General features: G+C 38.5%; 3 protein-coding genes across 5 annotated transcripts in view; all 3 read left to right on the forward strand.

Annotated features, from left to right (window-relative positions):
• Positions 1 to 82: 82 nt before the first annotated feature.
• On the forward strand, positions 83 to 8330 carry nop2 (NOP2 nucleolar protein homolog (yeast)). 2 transcript variants are annotated; one of them, XM_049583604.1, is made up of 16 exons: positions 83 to 212; positions 1797 to 1911; positions 2054 to 2096; positions 2174 to 2238; positions 2433 to 2740; positions 3006 to 3246; positions 3489 to 3688; positions 4365 to 4454; positions 4888 to 4975; positions 5102 to 5242; positions 5501 to 5640; positions 5728 to 5817; positions 6999 to 7121; positions 7219 to 7316; positions 7401 to 7537; positions 7631 to 8330. In XM_049583604.1, the coding sequence occupies exons 2-16, from the start codon at positions 1806 to 1808 to the stop codon at positions 8059 to 8061; spliced, it is 2301 nt and encodes a 766-aa protein (XP_049439561.1). In that variant the 5' UTR covers positions 83 to 212; positions 1797 to 1805; the 3' UTR covers positions 8062 to 8330. The 2 variants fall into 2 exon arrangements, with proteins under 2 accessions (XP_049439561.1, XP_049439562.1); XM_049583605.1 differs by having other exon boundaries at positions 131 to 211; positions 1783 to 1911.
• A 1341-nt stretch (positions 8331 to 9671) lies between these two features.
• On the forward strand, positions 9672 to 15872 carry ing4 (inhibitor of growth family, member 4). Its single transcript, XM_049583711.1, has 8 exons — positions 9672 to 9755; positions 10230 to 10301; positions 12079 to 12245; positions 12319 to 12433; positions 12540 to 12651; positions 12777 to 12921; positions 14964 to 15025; positions 15149 to 15872. Exons 1-8 carry the CDS (start codon positions 9719 to 9721, stop codon positions 15186 to 15188), a joined length of 750 nt encoding a protein of 249 aa, XP_049439668.1. The 5' UTR covers positions 9672 to 9718; the 3' UTR covers positions 15189 to 15872.
• A 222-nt stretch (positions 15873 to 16094) lies between these two features.
• Positions 16095 to 17916, forward strand: part of ncapd2 (non-SMC condensin I complex, subunit D2) — a 33322-nt gene continuing 31500 nt past the window's right edge. For both annotated transcript variants that reach the window (XM_049583569.1, XM_049583570.1), the window contains exon 1: positions 16095 to 17592. The gene's annotated coding sequence lies outside the window, so the exon portion shown is untranslated. The remainder of the gene's footprint in view (positions 17593 to 17916) is intronic.

The raw sequence follows: 17916 nt of genomic DNA on the forward strand, positions 1-17916 counted from the left end.
AATAATGAAATAAAGTTTTGTTATTTTATATATTTACAAAAAACGTAACCCCCTGAGCGGTTTCTGTGTATGCGCTCGCGCGTTCGCCACCATCGTTACGTCACTGACACGCGCCGGATGCACTTCTACAACGTGTTGAAGGAAAATTCACGTGTGGGTATTTTATCTTCAACCGTACAGTTAAAAGTTGGATAACAGGAGCAGATTTTTCGGTGAGTATGTGTAGACTTTATGCTGCATTAGGCAAAGACTCAGTCAGTCTGTCTTGTGTCAACAACCGAGGTCTTAATTTGAGCTTGTAAACACGACATGCGGAGTTTGGTCAACTAATGTTAATTTACTGTGTGGCTGCTCGTTGCACTTTATTCTGTCATTACTCTGTCACTGCAAACGTGCAGAAGCGTTTGAAGGCCTTATAATTTAACATTTAGGGTAGCTATATCTCCGGGAATTTAATTTTGGATCCATTGAAATACCATAAAGAAAGTAGAAAGTAAAAACATGTATCTGTGGTAATTAGAGTGAAGTGCGAGACCATTTTCTCTTGCATATGGCCTCTCTCTTGATCACTTTTAAAGATGACTATGGAAATGTTTTTGTCAGATGATTATAGCAGGCCACATGTGACATGTCTCTGACAGTTGGTCTGCACACCTGTTTAACCAGAGCTCAGTCACCACTTTCTAGATCCCTTTTAATAATTTAATGGCTACAGAGCTCAGCTTTTAGCAATTTCTTTATTTGACAGTCTTTGATTACTAATAAATATCTGTCCCCTGTCATTCTGCTTCCCGTAATGACTGCAGTCAAAAGACCTGCGTATTTGTGTTTACAGGATTATTATATGGAAGCTTATATACCCTAATGAAACTCTCAATATAAGTTTATAATGGTCAACAGCTTTAAGTTAAACACACAACAGAGGAAAATTAGAATATAGTTCATGTCCAATAAAAGAAAAGGTCACAAATATTTCTCAGTTTATCAAAATATGTATCCTCTATTTTTTGTGCCTTTTTACCGTTGGGTACAGTTTAGGACAACATGTTACAATCCTTGATACACATACTTGTGCCCATGAGTGGGAGTAATAGTGCTGTCTTAGCCCAAAACCTTTAAGCTGCAGGTTATAGAGATAGCTTAACACTGATCATATTTTTGGGGGGTTAGTGGTCAGCATTTTGACCGGACAAAAATTCAAGTAGGATAAAAACACTGTCTCTATTAAACCTATGTGGCATGGATTAAGTGTGTCTGCGATATTTCTGTTACGGTGGTCAGATTAGTCCTAAGTAAATCTCTTAAACAATCCCTTAAACATGATCATTATTCAACTAAATTAAGTTCAGTACAGCATGCTGTGTAACTCTAAGTATGTGTAGGTATGTTGTGTGCTTCTCTAAGCACATGAGTCCCATTGCTCGCCACTGAGCGAGAATCATGTTCTCTGTTGACCAATAGATGGACTGCTGTTTCCAGCTCCACCTTTTAGTATCAGATCAGTGTGCTAGGTACCTCTACAGAGGGTTGACAGAAAATGGGGACGAAAAGAAATGGGTTTGTTGGTACCATCTGCAACTTTTGACAGTGGAAATGCAAAAATAACCGTTCTAATGTGTACTGAACTGACCGGAATGGAACTGGACTGCTTGGTAGAAACTGAGCTTTACAGCACAACATGTGCTAAAGACAGCACCAACAGTGGCATCTGCTCATAAACAATGACATTGTTATAATGCACTGGCCTTAAAAAGATGGCACATTATTTCCCTTTGCTTTTCGGGGTGTCTGTGTAGATCGGAGTCATGGGTCGGAAGTTGGATCCCACCAACAAGGTGAAGAGAGGGCCGGGGAAAAAATCCAGGAAGCAGCAAGGAGCAGAGACTGAGTTGGCCAAGTTTATAACTGATGGTGATTATTGTGTCCTTTTTCTATCAGCTGTTTGTAAAGACACACATTCACCCTGGAAATTTAAAGTTTACGAACCACTTGTTCATTTTGCTGACTGCATCATTATGCCTTGTTTCTCACAATATTTGTTTTTTGTTTGCAGAGGAAACTGAATCAAAACGTCTGTCGAGGAGAGGCAGGCAAAGGTAAGAGGTCGTCTGAATACAATGTGAAATAATATTACTGTGTTTACAAGTTGCTCATTCATATTGTCATTTTACAGAGCTGCAAAAAGAGTCCATAATCTGAAAAAGCCGAAAGGTGCTGCTGAGGAAAAGCCCAAGAAAGGTAAACACAGCAGTGTGAATGTGGCTGTGATGTTTTCTGTATACACCCATGCAGATGGTTACTACCCAGCACCTGCAAAGAAAACAAAACAAAATATTAAATGTGTGTGTCTGAATTGTTGCTGCTAGAGTAGTTATTTTTTAATTTGTAGAATATGTACTTGGTGTTTATTGTCTGTTTATTTTTATCCAAAGGATTCACTGATGAGAACAGCAAATGGTTGAAACCAGCGAAGAGGAAGCGCAAACTTGAAGAAGCTGAAAGTGAGGATGACAGTGATGAACACTGGGAGGAAGAGGAAGATGAGAAGGAAGAGGAAGAGCAGCAACAGCCACAGAAGGGAGGAAAAGTCCAAGGAAAGAAGGGTGCCAAAGTAGAAATGAAAGAAGTGGAAGAGGACGACGATGATGAGGATGACGATGATGAAATGGTTGATGACTATGGTGCACTTGATGAAGAGAGTAGTGAGAAAGCAGCGGAAGAAGAAAGTGATGAAGAGGAAGTATGTAAAATAGTTCTCCTATAACTTTTTTTATTTTCTTTTTTGAAGACTGGAAATTTTACTGAAATTTTGGTTCAGATGTAAAAATGTAATTTTTACCCAAACTGCAAATTTGCTGATACAGTCCCTGATTTCTTTTTTATAGAGATGCCAAATTTCCTCCCACTTAACTGCTGATATGTCAGAAAAACTAATGTGACTAATGTGGTAAAATTAAAAGTTAGTATGATTTAGTAAGTTACTTTCCTTGTTCTCCCACATTCAGCTTCTTCCCATTGAGCGTGCAGCCAAGAAGGAGAAGAAGCTGAAGGAAACCATGGGTCTAGAAAGTGATGAAGATGACGACGATGATGAGGAAGATGACAAAGATGATGATGATGATGATGATGATGATGATGAGGAACAGAAATCAGATGCTGACATGGATGAGGAAGACACAGTACAAGCAAACATAGATGAGATGGATACGTTTAGGCTACCTGGTGCGGAGGAAGCCGAGAAGGAAGGTATGTGACTTAGAGTTATTTTTGTAATATTGTTTTCATATTTTTATTGTCATTTCTTATTCAGTTGTACAAGTAGTATATTTTCTCTGTTTATTATTACATCAAGGCAAATTTGTTGTATGTGAAAGCCTACTTTTTTCTGATTTCTGATTCAGATTTCTGATAAGATTATTCTACTTTAATGGAGGAAATGTAAATATTTTTGCAAGAAGTCTAAACCCCTTTCTTATCTGCACTTTTAGGTGTTCTGCCTCTGGACCTGAAGACGATCTATCAGAGAATAAAAGACAACATTGATGTCCTTTGTAATTTCTCAACAAAAAGAGAGGAGGGGAAAGAGAGAGCAGAGTACATCTCTCTTCTGAAGAAGGATCTCTGTACTTATTACAGCTACAACATTTTCCTCATCGAGAAATTAATGGACATCTTCCCTCTCTCAGAGGTGGGTAATTTCTTTCCCCCCTGTAGTGCTGAACAAAACACATTCTGATGTCCTTTTCAACATATTAGAATTGATTGATGTACACAGTTATAAAGTTTTAACACATGGCAGTTGTCAACACCTGATTGAGAGCTGGGTTTAGGGCCCTGACACACCAAGGTGACGGTCAGTCGTTGGTTTGTGTCAGGCCGTTGGTGAGAATCTGTCACCCTAATTTTGCACTGTGTCCCTCACTGTTGGCACTCGTACTCCCTTCTCAGCAGTTTTACGTTCGATTCGGCATGTTCAATCGGTGGTGGAGCCTGTAAGTGAGAGAAATCCCCTCCCTGTCAATGTGCTAACTGGCTAACTAGCGTCTTGTATCCGTCTTGACGGTCTAATGGTCTTCCAGTTTCCTTCCATTTTTGAATGACGAATACAGACTACCGCTGCCTGGCTGCTGGTATCTAGTTATTTCCACTCAGGCAGGTGCAGAATGTAGGTGCTCACTGGCCGTTAACTGTAGTCTGTGCAGCGTGTTCAAGTGCAACTTTCTGGCCAAGACACAGGCAACAGTACTCCTTCGTCATCATTAGTTCTTTGATGTGTCTGGGCCTTAAATGAGTTTAAAATTTTTGACTGTGCTGCTTTCTTTTTTTTTCTATAATTAATAATTTTTCTCCTTTCTTGTTTACAGCTGGTTGATTTCCTCGAGGCCAATGAAATTCACAGACCTGTCACTATTCGGACGAACACACTGAAAACAAGGAGGAGGGATCTTGCACAGGTAACTGCACAGCGTGGGGGAGACATATCAACCGGCCAATGCAGTATTTTCAAATTCAAAATTCCACATGTGCTTTGTAGTATTTCTAGTTAGTCAACTCAACAAAAAGCACAAATGAAGTATAAATATACTGTAATGAATTTGTTTACAGGATTTAACAGCACTTTACATCAAGGAAATAACATTGAAATATGAGTTCTAAAAAAGCAGTTTGCAGAACAAAATTTACATTCACCGTAGCCTTTTCAGAAAAAAGTGGCAGAAATAAAACTTAAGAATTAAAGAGAAATGTTTGGCTTTAGTTCGGAGTGTCATTAACTTATAAACCACCAAGGAAAACCCCTCACCAAAACACTTCACTGGTATTGTCTAATGTCAAATACTGCCTTTAAGTGCTCATGTGTCAGTGTGGTTTGTGTTTCTCCATGTTTAGGCCCTGATCAACAGAGGAGTGAACCTCGATCCGCTGGGGAAATGGTCTAAAGTGGGTTTGGTCATCTATGACTCCTCAGTACCTGTAGGTAAGTTTCAGCACCTTCACATCAAGGATCTGACTCGAGCTATTAAGGATCTTTTAATGAAGAATATATGAGGCCCACTGTAGCCACACAAGCTTTAACTGTAATTCTTTACATGTTTTAAAACAGGTGCAACCCCAGAGTATCTCTCTGGTCAGTACATGCTGCAAGGAGCCTCCAGTTTTCTTCCCGTCATGGCGCTCTCTCCACAGGAGGGAGAGTTGGTGTTAGATATGAGCTCAGCTCCAGGAGGCAAGACCACCTATATTGGTAAGATGTGCTGCAGTTATACTTGTGATACTTGGTTTTGCAAGGGCACCGCCACTGCATCCTGGGCTTGTGATTGGTTTACAGAAATACAAACAAGCCAGAGCATTTTCTCCTCTGTAGCAGAACAATAATGTGTGCTTCCAGACCTTTTTCTTGCACTGACACAGCGCTGTGTGACTGTTTCAGCTGCAATGTAGGCAAATGCAAACTCTTCTCACATGCAGATGAACTTAGTTTATTTAAATGTTCCACCCTTAGCTCAGCTGATGAGAAACACGGGGATGATCGTGGCCAATGACGCCAACGCTGACAGGTTGAAGAGTGTGGTGGGCAACATCCACCGTCTGGGGGTCACCAACACTGTTGTTTGTAACTACGATGGAAGGCAGTTCCCAAAGGTAATGTTCATACATCTGTAGAGTAACATTATCTCCTGTTATGTGGCTTTACAGAGCGAACTAACCCGTTGAAAACTTTGCCTGCAGGTGATGGGTGGGTTTGATAGAGTGCTGCTTGATGCTCCATGCTCAGGAACTGGAGTGATCGCTAAAGATCCAGCTGTGAAGACCAGTAAGGTAAAACACCTTTCACTGTTTATGTATATACTAAGGACTGTATATAAAGATGGACAAAGTGTTTCTACTTCCCTCCACTATACAAAAAAATGAAGCCAAAACATCCCAGATAAGGCCACTGCCATCTTGTGTTGGTGACGTTGTTTGTAGCCGGACCATGTGTTCCGATATCTATATTACCATACTATATACAGTAGTATGCCAGAAGAAGATTTAGTATGGCCCAATACATAGTATGTCAAATGCAGTATGCCAAAAATACCAGGATGTTCTACTACATTGGGATATATTTTGCAGTATGCAAGCCAGCATGCTCTTCTGGCTATTCTCAGTGCAGCGGAAAATACATTACATTGCCTGAGCTGCAAACAGATGACAGCTTGAGAGCTCGTTGACAGCTCTCAGAAGTCACAATGATGGATGACAGCATATTCAAGTGACTAATGACCAGGTGAATAGTAATAATAGGAATATTGATTGTTTAAATGAACAAAATAATCAAAAAGATGACCAACATTAAAAGGACATAGCTATAAAAATAACAATGACAGAGAAATGCATATGTAATTTAACTGTTGTGAATGTATGTTAGAATCTATGCAGTTATAACTTCAAAGTTAAACTACATGCATCCCAAAGTAACAACAGCAGAGCTCTGGGTTGACTTCCTTGTCTGGCGAGCTTGGTGAACAGCATTTTGTTTTATCTCTAAGGTAATGGATTTATGAGAAAGAGGGTCGACTGTGTTCGTACTTTTTAAGGGCAGTTGTAGTACATACTAAAAGTAAAAAGAAAAAGTATGTGATTTGGAATACACCCAGAGTCTGCACTGTATTGAGCTCCTGCCATCTGACTAATTGCAGCAGCGCCGTTGTTTGCAAGCGCTCGATTGGCACACACAGCTGTCAGTCATCACATCGAACCCCTTTTTTATAGCATCAAATTAAAACCAAACTTATAAGAAAAACAAACTATTAAACATACAACAGCATGATAAGAACTACCTTTGTTAGTTTGGTCAATATCCTGTCTGCTAACATGGAGGAGGCGGTGTTTATGACCTATGTTGCAGGCATCGACATGTTTGGGCTTCCCTTTTGGGGAGCTGTCATGTCATCCATGCATACATATGCTCACTTTTGGTTTTAAACAGTTTTTAATGCTTTGTTATTTCCTGACAGGACGAGGCCGACATCCAGCGCTCCGCTCACTTACAGAAAGAACTGATTCTATCTGCCATCGACTCTGTGAACGCTGAGTCCCCTACGGGAGGATATCTGGTCTACTGCACATGTTCAATAATGGTACATGTACTCTACAGGCAGCTAATTCATTTTTTTCCATGTTACTTGTGAGTATTTAGCAGAAGGGTTAGACATTGATAAAAATGTGTTCCATCAGGTGGAGGAGAATGAATGGGTGGTGGACTACGCTTTGAAGAAAAGGAACGTCAAATTAGTTCCCACTGGACTTGACTTTGGCAAAGAAGGCTTCACCAGGTAAATAAGATAATTGCAGTATGTTTTTATTCTGTTGCAAATACTCTGACCTTCAACCCTAAATTTATTTTTCATTTTTTTTAGATTCAGAGAACGTAGATTCCATCCAACTCTGCGACTGTCTCGCCGATTTTACCCTCATTCCCACAATATGGATGGGTTTTTTGTGGCCAAGCTAAAGAAATTCTCCAATGTAATTCCTACTGCACCCACAGGAAAAGGTAACACTTCCTCTTACGAGCATATGCCAACTTTCATCATGATAGTTACCCTGTTAAACATGAACTCATCCTCTGCGTCTGTTATTTCTGTAGAGGAAGAAAGCGCAGATGCTCCCGAGGCAACGGCTGTTCCAGACTCTCCTGAAGAGAAACCATCCAAAAGTGACAAGGCAAAGAAGAGTGTCCCCGGCTTCAAGGGGAAAACCCAAGCCAATGGAACAGCAAACGCCAAGCCAAAAGGCAAAAAGGACTCACCTACTGGACCAAAAAAGGCAAAGGTGGCCAAGATGGACGGAGAGACTGTGAAGGGGGCAGAGGCCAAGAAGCTCGCAGTGAAGACAGCTGATGAAACGAAAGCATCAAAGGCTGACAAAAAGGAACAGAGCAGATTTGAGAAGAAGCAGGGCAAAAAGAGAACAACATCCATGAAAGCAAAGAAGAGGATCGGAAAGAATAAATTCAAGAAGTTGAAGCACATGTTGGAAAAACAAGAAAAACAAAAGAATGAGGTGTGTACAGTGTGACAAATTGTACGACATAATGTAAGAGCTTGGTAGAGCTACTTCACGAACCCAGATCAGCTAACAAGTGAGCAGCTGTAGTGTATGTGTCAGTCAGATATGGTTGTAATAACTGTGTACAAATGAATCAGACTGGTCAAAGATGTTCTCACTTAAGTTGGGTCCCCTGTTTTTTATTTGTATTACTGAATATTCATTATGTTTGTTGATTTAATTGAAGTGTGGGACAATTTCCATTAATCTGTGAAACATAATAAATCTTTTAAGATGTCTTGTCATCACTTGTTCGATTCATCAATGGGAAGTTTTACTCGTCTTCTCAGCACACAAGGAAACAAACAGACAGAAACGTCACACGTGCCTTCATACATCACTCTACAGGGTCACATATTCATAGAGCAGGATCACAATTACGTAGGCTTATCCTCCATTTTGATGAGTCCATAATTGGTCCCAAGAAGACACTCCTCTCTTCTGATTGCCATTTATTCTACTGAGCTTACATTCATAAGATGCTATTTCCACCATTGCTTTAACCCATTCTTTCAATTTTGGAGCCTTTGTTGTCTTCCAGTGCCTTGGAAAACAGTTATTAGACCCACAATAATAACAGAAAATGCACATTTGGATACAACTTTGGATTTACAGGGATTACTGAACCAAACCAACAACTTAAAATTTCTAAAACTCCAATCCAGAGTGGTCTGACCCAACTTTATTTCCATATACAGTGGAGGAAAGTTCCTATTTCAGCTATTGTAATTTAACAACTTCATTATGTGTAGAGACATAACTGTGAATGATAACATCTATGCAGTTATATTGTGTGAGCTTCCCCTCGCTTCTTTCATGTATTTACCACACCCTGACACAATTTTCAAACATCTGTCACCATCAGTTTCTTCTCCGAGATCCCTTTGCCAAATCAGTTTCACATTAAGAGACATATCACACAGGAGGTAGTTAGTTACTTAATAAAATTGTGTAGCCTTGTGGTTTTCCGATGGTAATTTGAGATAGTTTATATTAGTAGTGAATGTTAAATGCAGCTATAGAAAAAGCTTTTGCATGTAAAGCTTTAACTTGACCATCTCGTTATACATTGGATGCCATCTACAAATGTAGTTTGACTTGTCAGTTTAGTTTTAATAAGTCATTATTCCAGTTACAGATATATTCAACTGAATTTAGACTAGCAACCCATTTTTCATTCAAACATCTTAAGTATCTTAAACTGTAATTAGGTGTAGTGAGAAGTGCATTAAAAGTAGATTGAATTTGAGTTCTTATCAGTAATGATGTATAGCCTATGGAAAAATGTTAAAAGTCGCATTGCTGCTATCTTTATTTTGATTGTCCATACAATTAAATAGTTTATTATTTGTCGAAAGATAATATGAAATGTCTTAATTCTGATTTTAGACTAGTCAGAATTTTATTAGATATATCTTAAATTCAAGTTTAGATTTTTAAATGCACTTTATTTTAAATGCTAATCTTTAATATGCCACATGGCAGATAGTATTAATTATATATTTAACTTAAATAATATCTGTACCAATTTTGGATGTGAATTTGTGCTGGAAAGTAGTGTTGTCAAGGCTGTAGTAACAACCAATCAGATTGTCCGTCTCGGACCGGAAGCTCTGTTGTTTACAAGATGGCGGCGGGGATGTATTTGGAGCATTATTTGGACAGTAAGCTGATTAATATGTGATAAACATGTTGGAAAACATTTGAACATATTCAGCTCGTTTTATACTTTGGCTTTTGTTGTACCGTGTAGTTCCTGGAAAACCCGCGCGCGGAATGGGCTGTTTCGACCGTTTCCCAACGGTCAGCGGGTTTAGGCTCAGACTATTTCCTGGAAAACGCACCGTGGCGAAGAAAGGATGCAGTTTGAGAATGCAAAGCGCATATGCCACACTAGCCGTGCAGAGCTAGTTTGAATTCATTTAGCAAGCAAAGCCATATGTCTATGTGCCCCCTTGTTATTACTGAAATACATGTGCACGTTAGCTCGAGCGCCATCGTTAATGTAGCCTGAGCATCATCCAGCGCGCATTAAGCTAGCTAACGTTATCCTGCTTGTATTAACGTTACAGTTTCAGTTTTTGAGTTCACTGAAAGCGGGATTAAAGTGTTTGTTTTCTCCCCCTCCACAACACCAGGTATAGAAAACTTGCCCTTCGAGTTGCAGAGAAACTTCAATTTGATGAGGGATCTGGATCAACGCACAGAGGGTGAGGACAATGACCCGTGAGACTACTGGGGATTTTAACCATGAACTGGTGAAAACAAAAACACGTGTCAGTTGTACACAATTTAGTTGAACCATGTTTTAAAGCACACTACGCCAGTTAGATGTCCCATGTGTGAACAAGGTGATGTATGCAGTGGTTCCCAACCTGTGGGTCAGGGTCCCCCAAAAGATCCCAAAGGAAGTCTGAGGTGCCACAAGATGATTAAAGGAACAAAAATGGGGAGACAACTTTTATTTAAAATGATATATGTTTTCTCTTCCTGGTATTTGCCATTTCTTGTGTAATACTGGATATTTTGACTCCTTCAGGCCACTGAAAACCCTTCAAATGAAACAATCCAAAGGCGTATTTTGACCAAAGGAACTTTTTCATAGGAATGACCGTTTTGAGTGACTTTTTTTTTTTCTCTATTGGTGTTTTTGGACCAAACGGTTATGAGTAGCCTCTGAGAGGAACTACCTCCTGGGGACCTCCCCTGACAAATGCATACCATCACGTTCCCCTTTTACATTGCCTGTTCAAGACAGGAATATCATGCTGTTTTTCCACCTCACCGTGCCGTATATAAGGTACGACTGCGTAATGGGGGGACAGTTGTCTCACCTGTAATCTGCCACGGGAAGTAGTAACAGTACAGAAATGCTGTCTTTATAAACAGGGCTTTATAATCTGGTGCTGCATTGGCTGTGTTTGACCAGTCAAGGTACACTTAAGTCACCCATGTTTTCTCTCGTGCTACAAGAGTACCTACTCTGGAAAAGGAGCTAAAAAAAAGTCCCTCAAAACCGCTTTCAGAACTATGATAGTTCCTAGTTCTTCTGGTGTGGACACAACATAAAGGGAGCTAGGTTTCTAAAACTATGAAAAAGTTCCTTGGTTCGAAAAAATCTTATGTCAGTTGAACACGAGCGAATGCAGCACTGGCAAACTCCATTCTTAAAACCTTTTATCCGTGTAAACAACAGACAACGCAAAACACAAACAAGAGCTTGTAACTAAAATAGTGTAAGAAAAGACACAGATGAATGGACCAACAGTGATGTCTAGGTTTTTCAGAGCATATATGCAACAAGGAAAATACAATTATTTTGACTCTTAAAAGTGCAATATTAAGACTCTTCTACTTTACATCACTTCAGTGTTCCTATGGGAGGTTTGAATGCAAACAGAAAAAAGCCCTCGAAGGTATGTTGTTTTTTGGGGAGCTCCCCATTGGGCATATCCTCTCAGGGAGTCCCCAGAGCTGTTTGGTCCAAAATCACCATAATCATAGTTTGATTGAACTAGTTACAATTTAATGTCCACAGCAATGCTGCAACCTGTGATGAGGAGTCACAAGTACTAGAAATTACTTCTTTTTAAGGGGTCTGCAGCCAAGAAGTTTTGAGAATCAGCAATCTATAGTAGAAGCGCATCATTCCACATCAGTTTGTAAACAGCAGCCTTGTGGTAATAATTAACTGTTGTCAATTCAGTATAATACATTGTGAGTGATTTAAAAATTCAGAAAATATTTTAGACACTACTTACTTCTTTTCTCTCAAGGTGTTTGTAGGCATGAATAAAAACAAACGCCCATCCATATTAGACATAAAAACTGACACCTAAGATTTGGCATTTGCTTTTTATATATTTGATAAATATTAATAGTGCACAATGACACTTTCACATAATAACATGACATAATAATGTACGTAATATTGACTTAAAAGTTACAGTGTTGTTTTAGAAGTTTTACTCCTTGTCTTTGTTTCAGATCTGAAGGGACAGATAGACTCTCTGGCTAAGGAGTACACAGCCAACGCCCGGACTCTCTCCTCTGAGCAAAAGCTGTCCATACTGAGGCAGATTCAGCAGTCTTACAGTAAATGCAAGGAGTTCGGAGATGATAAGGTGCAACTGGCCATGCAGACCTATGAGATGGTTCGTATCTTTGAAATAATCAGGAAATAAACACCATGCCACAGTCCGACTGCTAAAGTTGTGTTTCCTATAGGTCGACAAACACATCAGACGTCTTGACACAGATCTGGCTCGGTTTGAGGCTGACTTGAAGGAAAAACAGATCGAGAGCACGGACTATGATTCCACCTCCAGTAAGGGGAAGAAAGGTGTGTGTCCATTGTATTTGTGTGTCTTTCCGCTTTTTACAACAAGAACTGTCAAGACAATGAAGCCAAACTTGGTGTTTCAACTTGAGTGGTTGTGTAATTCCAGCTGAAACCAGACAGAAGGAAAAGAAGACGGCTAAAACAAGGTCTAAAGTGAAGAGTTCAGATGAAGATGGCAGTCCCAAGAGTGCACAGAAGAAAGTCAAACTCCTTCAGCCGTATGTTGTGTATCTACTTTTCCTGCTTGTGATGACCATGTGTTTGCTCTTCACGTTTTAGTTTTTAGTTAGCGTCATGATCACACTTACATTCTCACTTTCAATACTTTCTTTGCCATCATCAGAGGAGAATTCAACAGCCCTGCCGCCAACTTTGGGAATGTGCACCCATCTGATGTGCTGGACATGCCAGTGGACCCCAACGAACCCACTTACTGTCTGTGCCATCAGGTGTCTTACGGCGAGATGATCGGCTGTGACAACACTGATGTGAGTTTTGGGGTTTTTTTTGTTATTTTTTCAAATCTTTTTAAATATTTCTGCTTTAATAAGATACCGGGGTGGGACTTGGTAGTTTCTGGACACTGTTATTGTGCTATACTCTATTTTTTTGGAGAAATAATGCTTCACATCAGGTGTACTTACAGAAGAAGTAGAGGAGGATGAAGTGGAATTTTTGGCTTTTATTGGTACAAACAACAGTGTGGGTGTGATTTTCTATCTGGTTTTGTTCCTTGCGGATTTTGTATCTATTTTTCCTATTGCTGCCGGTCTTACACCAAACAACTTTTCAAGACAATTTGGAATGTTGGTATAAAATCATAAAAGTTTTGCTAGAGTTGTGGCATGTGGACTCGATCGTTTGATGTTATGTGGTCATAAACTCAGTCAGAGCTGTCTTAAGTCCGCTGTTTTCTCGTCTTGATGTACGGACAAAATCAAACATATTTGATATTGTTGCACATTTTTAGTCTTGGCTCAAACATATACTGAAGTTCAATGACGTGAACGTTGTCAACAATAGCTGTGCTATTCATGTTTAATTTGGTGTGTATTAGATCCACCAACGGGGTTTTATTTTACTGAGAAATCCTAATTTTTGAAATGGTTTGCCTCTCATTCCCACGGTCTGCTCCAAGTAAAATAGCGCAGTTAGCCAACAGAGGCTGGTGGCAACTTGAGGCGACAAAATCCAAAATGTAATATTTGAAAATACAGTTTGTATTTATCGATTATATTGAAACAGAATTGACTAGAATACTGTCGACATATAACGCCTTCTATCTTGAGTTTTGAGAGTTACGTGTTTTTGCTAAGCATCAGCCTCTGAAGCGTAAAAATGAAGCCAGTGCCAAAGTGCCAGAAACTGCAGTGCAAAACATTCGTTCATTCAATATTTTTTATTAACCCCTTCACATTTTATTAGTTTACAAGGCTTAAAGTTATGCATAGTAACAACAGGGCCACTTGAGTGACAGGCTGTCTGCAAGGCATCACTACAGTCTATGAGTCAGATCCACCCCTCGCTTATTCACGTTTCCACCCCCTTGTCCAAATATGGTCACTTCTGGATCCAAACAAGCAGGATGGTGACAGCTGAGTTGCTGGACTCGAGGCTTCAAAACGACAGTCCACAAACCAGTGGGTGATGTCACAGTGGCTACATCCATTATTTAAACAGTCTATGATTTTTGTGGACATGTAAGGAATAAGGAATTGTTAATATATCATATTTCTTAGGATGGGAAATAATCTCAAAAGGAATCTACTTGTAGTCTTGAAGACAGTGACCCTGTAAGAGTCTCAGCTTTCCTCATGTCAGACTCTAGTGTTCTTAGAGTATTTTCAAAATCTTGTTTTAAGTCTTGTAGTGTATGGTGGTCATTAGTTACATTCCTCATAATCATTTTTTGGATTTTGTAAATATTTCCTGAACGGAAGACAATCTATAAGCAAAATAGTGGCATGTTGCAGGGAGAGGAAAATAGGAATTTTGGTATAACGATGTGCCAAAATGCTTTTTTGTGGCATACAGTACATATAAGAACACAGATAATGTATTTATTCATTTCATGGGACCTTTAATATGAAGGGCTTTTCCAAACAACATATGATTAAATGTTTATATTTATCTAAATAGCATTAACTTTAGACACCAATAATGATGTACCTTTATAGTACAGGCCTGAAACTGACAAGATAAAGTAAGAGTAATGATAAAAAAACAGATCTTTGATAGCATAATATATCAATAAACAGTCACAGAGTACATATACAACCTTTCCCTTAAATATACAGTATTTCCTAAATGCTAATCACAAATTAAGAGGTTGAGGAGTCCTGTAGTCTCATGACTCGTCCTCTGTGGATAAGGTCACAGATGACAGGGCGCGTGATTGATTAGCAGATGATAAACTACACACACTGTATGTGCGTTTTTGATGGTCCGTTTTGAATCATTTCGTCTCAGCAAAGTACTCCATTTGCAGGAATACTTGACGGCACATTATTGTTTTTTGTCTTTGCTCCAGTGCTCCATTGAGTGGTTCCATTTTGCATGTGTGGGCCTGACAACCAAACCAAGAGGCAAATGGTAAGAAACTCAGGCTGTAATGTACTATTCTTTTTTTTCTTTTACCAATCTGTGCAATAAAAGTGTGAACTGTTACTCATTCAAGTCAGTCAACAAACCCTGTTTTTAATCTGTGCCGTGCAGGTATTGTCCACGGTGCTCTCAAGACAGAAAGCGAAAATAAAAACACCTGGAAGAAAACGTGCTCACTGATCCGATGGAAAATGAGAAGAATATTTCTTCATTAGTTACTAGAATTTTTGTTTCTCATCTTCCTTAACATTTGGTGCTTTTATTTCTTTTTTTGGTTTACGTAATTTGCCTTGCTCTGATGCAGTGTGTATGTGTGAAGGAGCCAAGTGGTTACAAATATATTTAAATATTGATTTTTTTCTTAACGGTTAACAATAATTTTGTTTCTTTTTTTAGTTACATTTGGTGCTATTATTGTGATTTCTTTTTTTACATTTTGTTTTACACGTAAATAATAAACACTACAGCTGCCCCTAATGGTTTAACATTTCCAAGTTGTCACGATACTTTATACTATATTCACATGTACAACTACAAATTCAAGTATTTTGCTCTTACAACAGTTTGGCCCTGGTTATTTTTTTGCTCCATTGTATAGTTAGTTTCTTGTGCGTAGCCTTGGAACACTAGATTTATGTTTTAAGTATATCAAGAGGGCAAAAGAACATGAAGACAAGTGCTGCATCCTGACAGTATTAGTCATCTGTAGGTAGTAAGTTAAACCATTTCATTTTAACATTTGATTGAGTGCTGTATAGAAAGTAAGACATTTTGTGAAAAGTATTGTCATTTCTGTAGCTGAAACATTGGTACAGTGGAGAAGGGGTGATTGTGTTGTCAATCATTTGAATACAGCTACTACCTCAAAAAACTTGGCTGTGTGGTCCTTCGTCTCTCTGTGTTTACATCATATGGTCTGATCTGGCAGCTCTAACCTTGTGCTGTAGTGTTTGTAGTTGTCCAGTAGGTGGCAGTGTTGTATGAAAACCCCAGATCCTTTTAAAGGACGTCTGTTTAAACGTCAGTCCCAATTTGGAATAATAGAAGGATAATAATTAAGAGAAAATCCTTTTATTGCAAAGAATGGATGGATCTGGCTTGTTATTAATTTATTAGGTAATCATGGTAGCATTTTAACATATAATACTTTTAAGGGAAATGCAATATTGTTTGTACTGACAGGCAATATAATAGTAATGAAGTCAGTTCCACAAGTAATGATTCAGTTAATTAGGGACATCCTGATCTATTCTACAGTTATTCCACAAGAGGCTTCATTAGCTACAGGTGGTTTTAATGCAAAATGCAATAATACATTCTTAATGAGTGCTTTCACTTCCATTTGTTTCGCCATCACACTTGAAGCGAAGATACATGCTGCAAGGATACAGAATCGGAATCAGAAATACTTTAATTCCCGAGGGGAAATTATGATTTGTTACAGTTGTCCCTAAGTAAAGAATAGAGAATTAAAATAGTAAGAGTATGAAATAAAAGTGTGTAGATATAAAGCAACAAGTAAAATGAAGTAGAAATGAAATGTGCTTTAAAATAAAAATAAAATGTGCATGATAATACAGTGTTTTAACATTAGTAATTAAGTCATGACATTTGAATATTAGAATAAAATATAGATCGTCACTGTGCTGAAGCTGTAAGTGTAAAAATTAAACTACAATATATACATCATTAGAATAAAACAATAAAATTAGAGTAAACCTAAGAAATATGTACAGCTATGCGCATTGATTCGACAGAAATTTTGCAGTTAAAATAAGAACCATTTACCACTCTTTTCCAATTCCACCCAAGGCTAAAGAAGTTCACTTTAAAGTAATGAATGAGCTTTACACATGTAATAACTTCTTAGGCCAAAGGTTTAATTTGGATTGGAATATTTGTACTTTCTGTAACTCAGATATTTAAACCCTGGAACATCTTTTCTCTGTAATGTAATTAAACTAGGACCTTTTGGGAGTTTTTTTCAATATTGGCTGACTTTAAATAATACAAATATTACGACCCTAAGTTATGAAAACATAAACTTTGGTGGAGGACAAGAAAGCAGAGTTCGGGATTCACAATTCTTTTTTTTTTCTTTTTTTCGCAAAATATTTTATTCACAAATGTCGTTTTCTGAAAACTATCCATGCATTTCCTGTGTTTTTAAGTTCGATAATTCTATTCATAAAATGTGAGAAATGCTGTAAAAGTGGAGAGGCCCTGCGGGTGTGTAAGTATATGCGCACCTAAATTCCTTAAATGACAACTAGTATTTAGTTTTGATTTTGTTTTATCTTTCATCATTATTTATGTCGGCTTCAAATTTCATATTCCTTTTCTCGACTAAATAAAATTATTATTTGAAATAAACAAACCGAGTATTTAAACCGAGTAGGCGCAGGGTTATGACGTCAGCGTCATCGCTTTGGCGCGATGTCCAAACAAATTTGAAAACCTGTGGCTTCAAACCGCCTGCTGACGGCAGGGAGAACAGGCTACATCTTTGTCTTCAGAGGTCGACACTGTGGCTAAAGGGACTGTAGCCGCTACAGGTCAGTATTGTGTCTCCAACTTAGTAAAACAGAGTTACTGGTGTAGTTTATGTCTTGTCATTTCCGTTGAATAACGTTTCAGTCAACAAGTGATGCTACGCAATGTCGCTAGCTAAGCTAACGTTAGCTTTCCTGCTAACTTCGCTAGCAGTAAATTACCTGTTTGTTAGCTAGCTTCATTCACAACAAACCTGTGCTGCTTGGATAATAGAAAGGCTTGTTAATTTTTCTTTTATTAGAAAACATATATACTACCTCACCAATCTAATTCTGTGTCAGTTTTTTGTTTGGTGGGTATCAAATGACTATTTCCTGAAGAATTCG

The sequence above is a fragment of the Epinephelus fuscoguttatus genome, linkage group LG8, assembly GCF_011397635.1.
Source record: "Epinephelus fuscoguttatus linkage group LG8, E.fuscoguttatus.final_Chr_v1".
Classification (NCBI taxonomy): Eukaryota; Metazoa; Chordata; class Actinopteri; order Perciformes; family Serranidae; genus Epinephelus; species Epinephelus fuscoguttatus.

Bases quoted from the DNA above. Each gene is read 5' to 3' on its own strand.
- nop2 (XM_049583604.1), top strand. From the start codon at position 1,806: ATGGGTCGGAAGTTGGATCCCACCAACAAGGTGAAGAGAGGGCCGGGG. The intron at 4,455-4,887 runs GTAACTGCACAG...CTCCATGTTTAG, and splicing joins GGAGGAGGGATCTTGCACAG to GCCCTGATCAACAGAGGAGT. The intron at 5,243-5,500 runs GTAAGATGTGCT...TTCCACCCTTAG, and splicing joins AGGCAAGACCACCTATATTG to CTCAGCTGATGAGAAACACG.
- ing4 (XM_049583711.1), top strand. From the start codon at position 9,719: ATGGCGGCGGGGATGTATTTGGAGCATTATTTGGACA. The intron at 12,434-12,539 runs GTGTGTGTCCAT...GTGTAATTCCAG, and splicing joins CTCCAGTAAGGGGAAGAAAG to CTGAAACCAGACAGAAGGAA. The intron at 15,026-15,148 runs GTAAGAAACTCA...TGTGCCGTGCAG, and splicing joins ACCAAACCAAGAGGCAAATG to GTATTGTCCACGGTGCTCTC.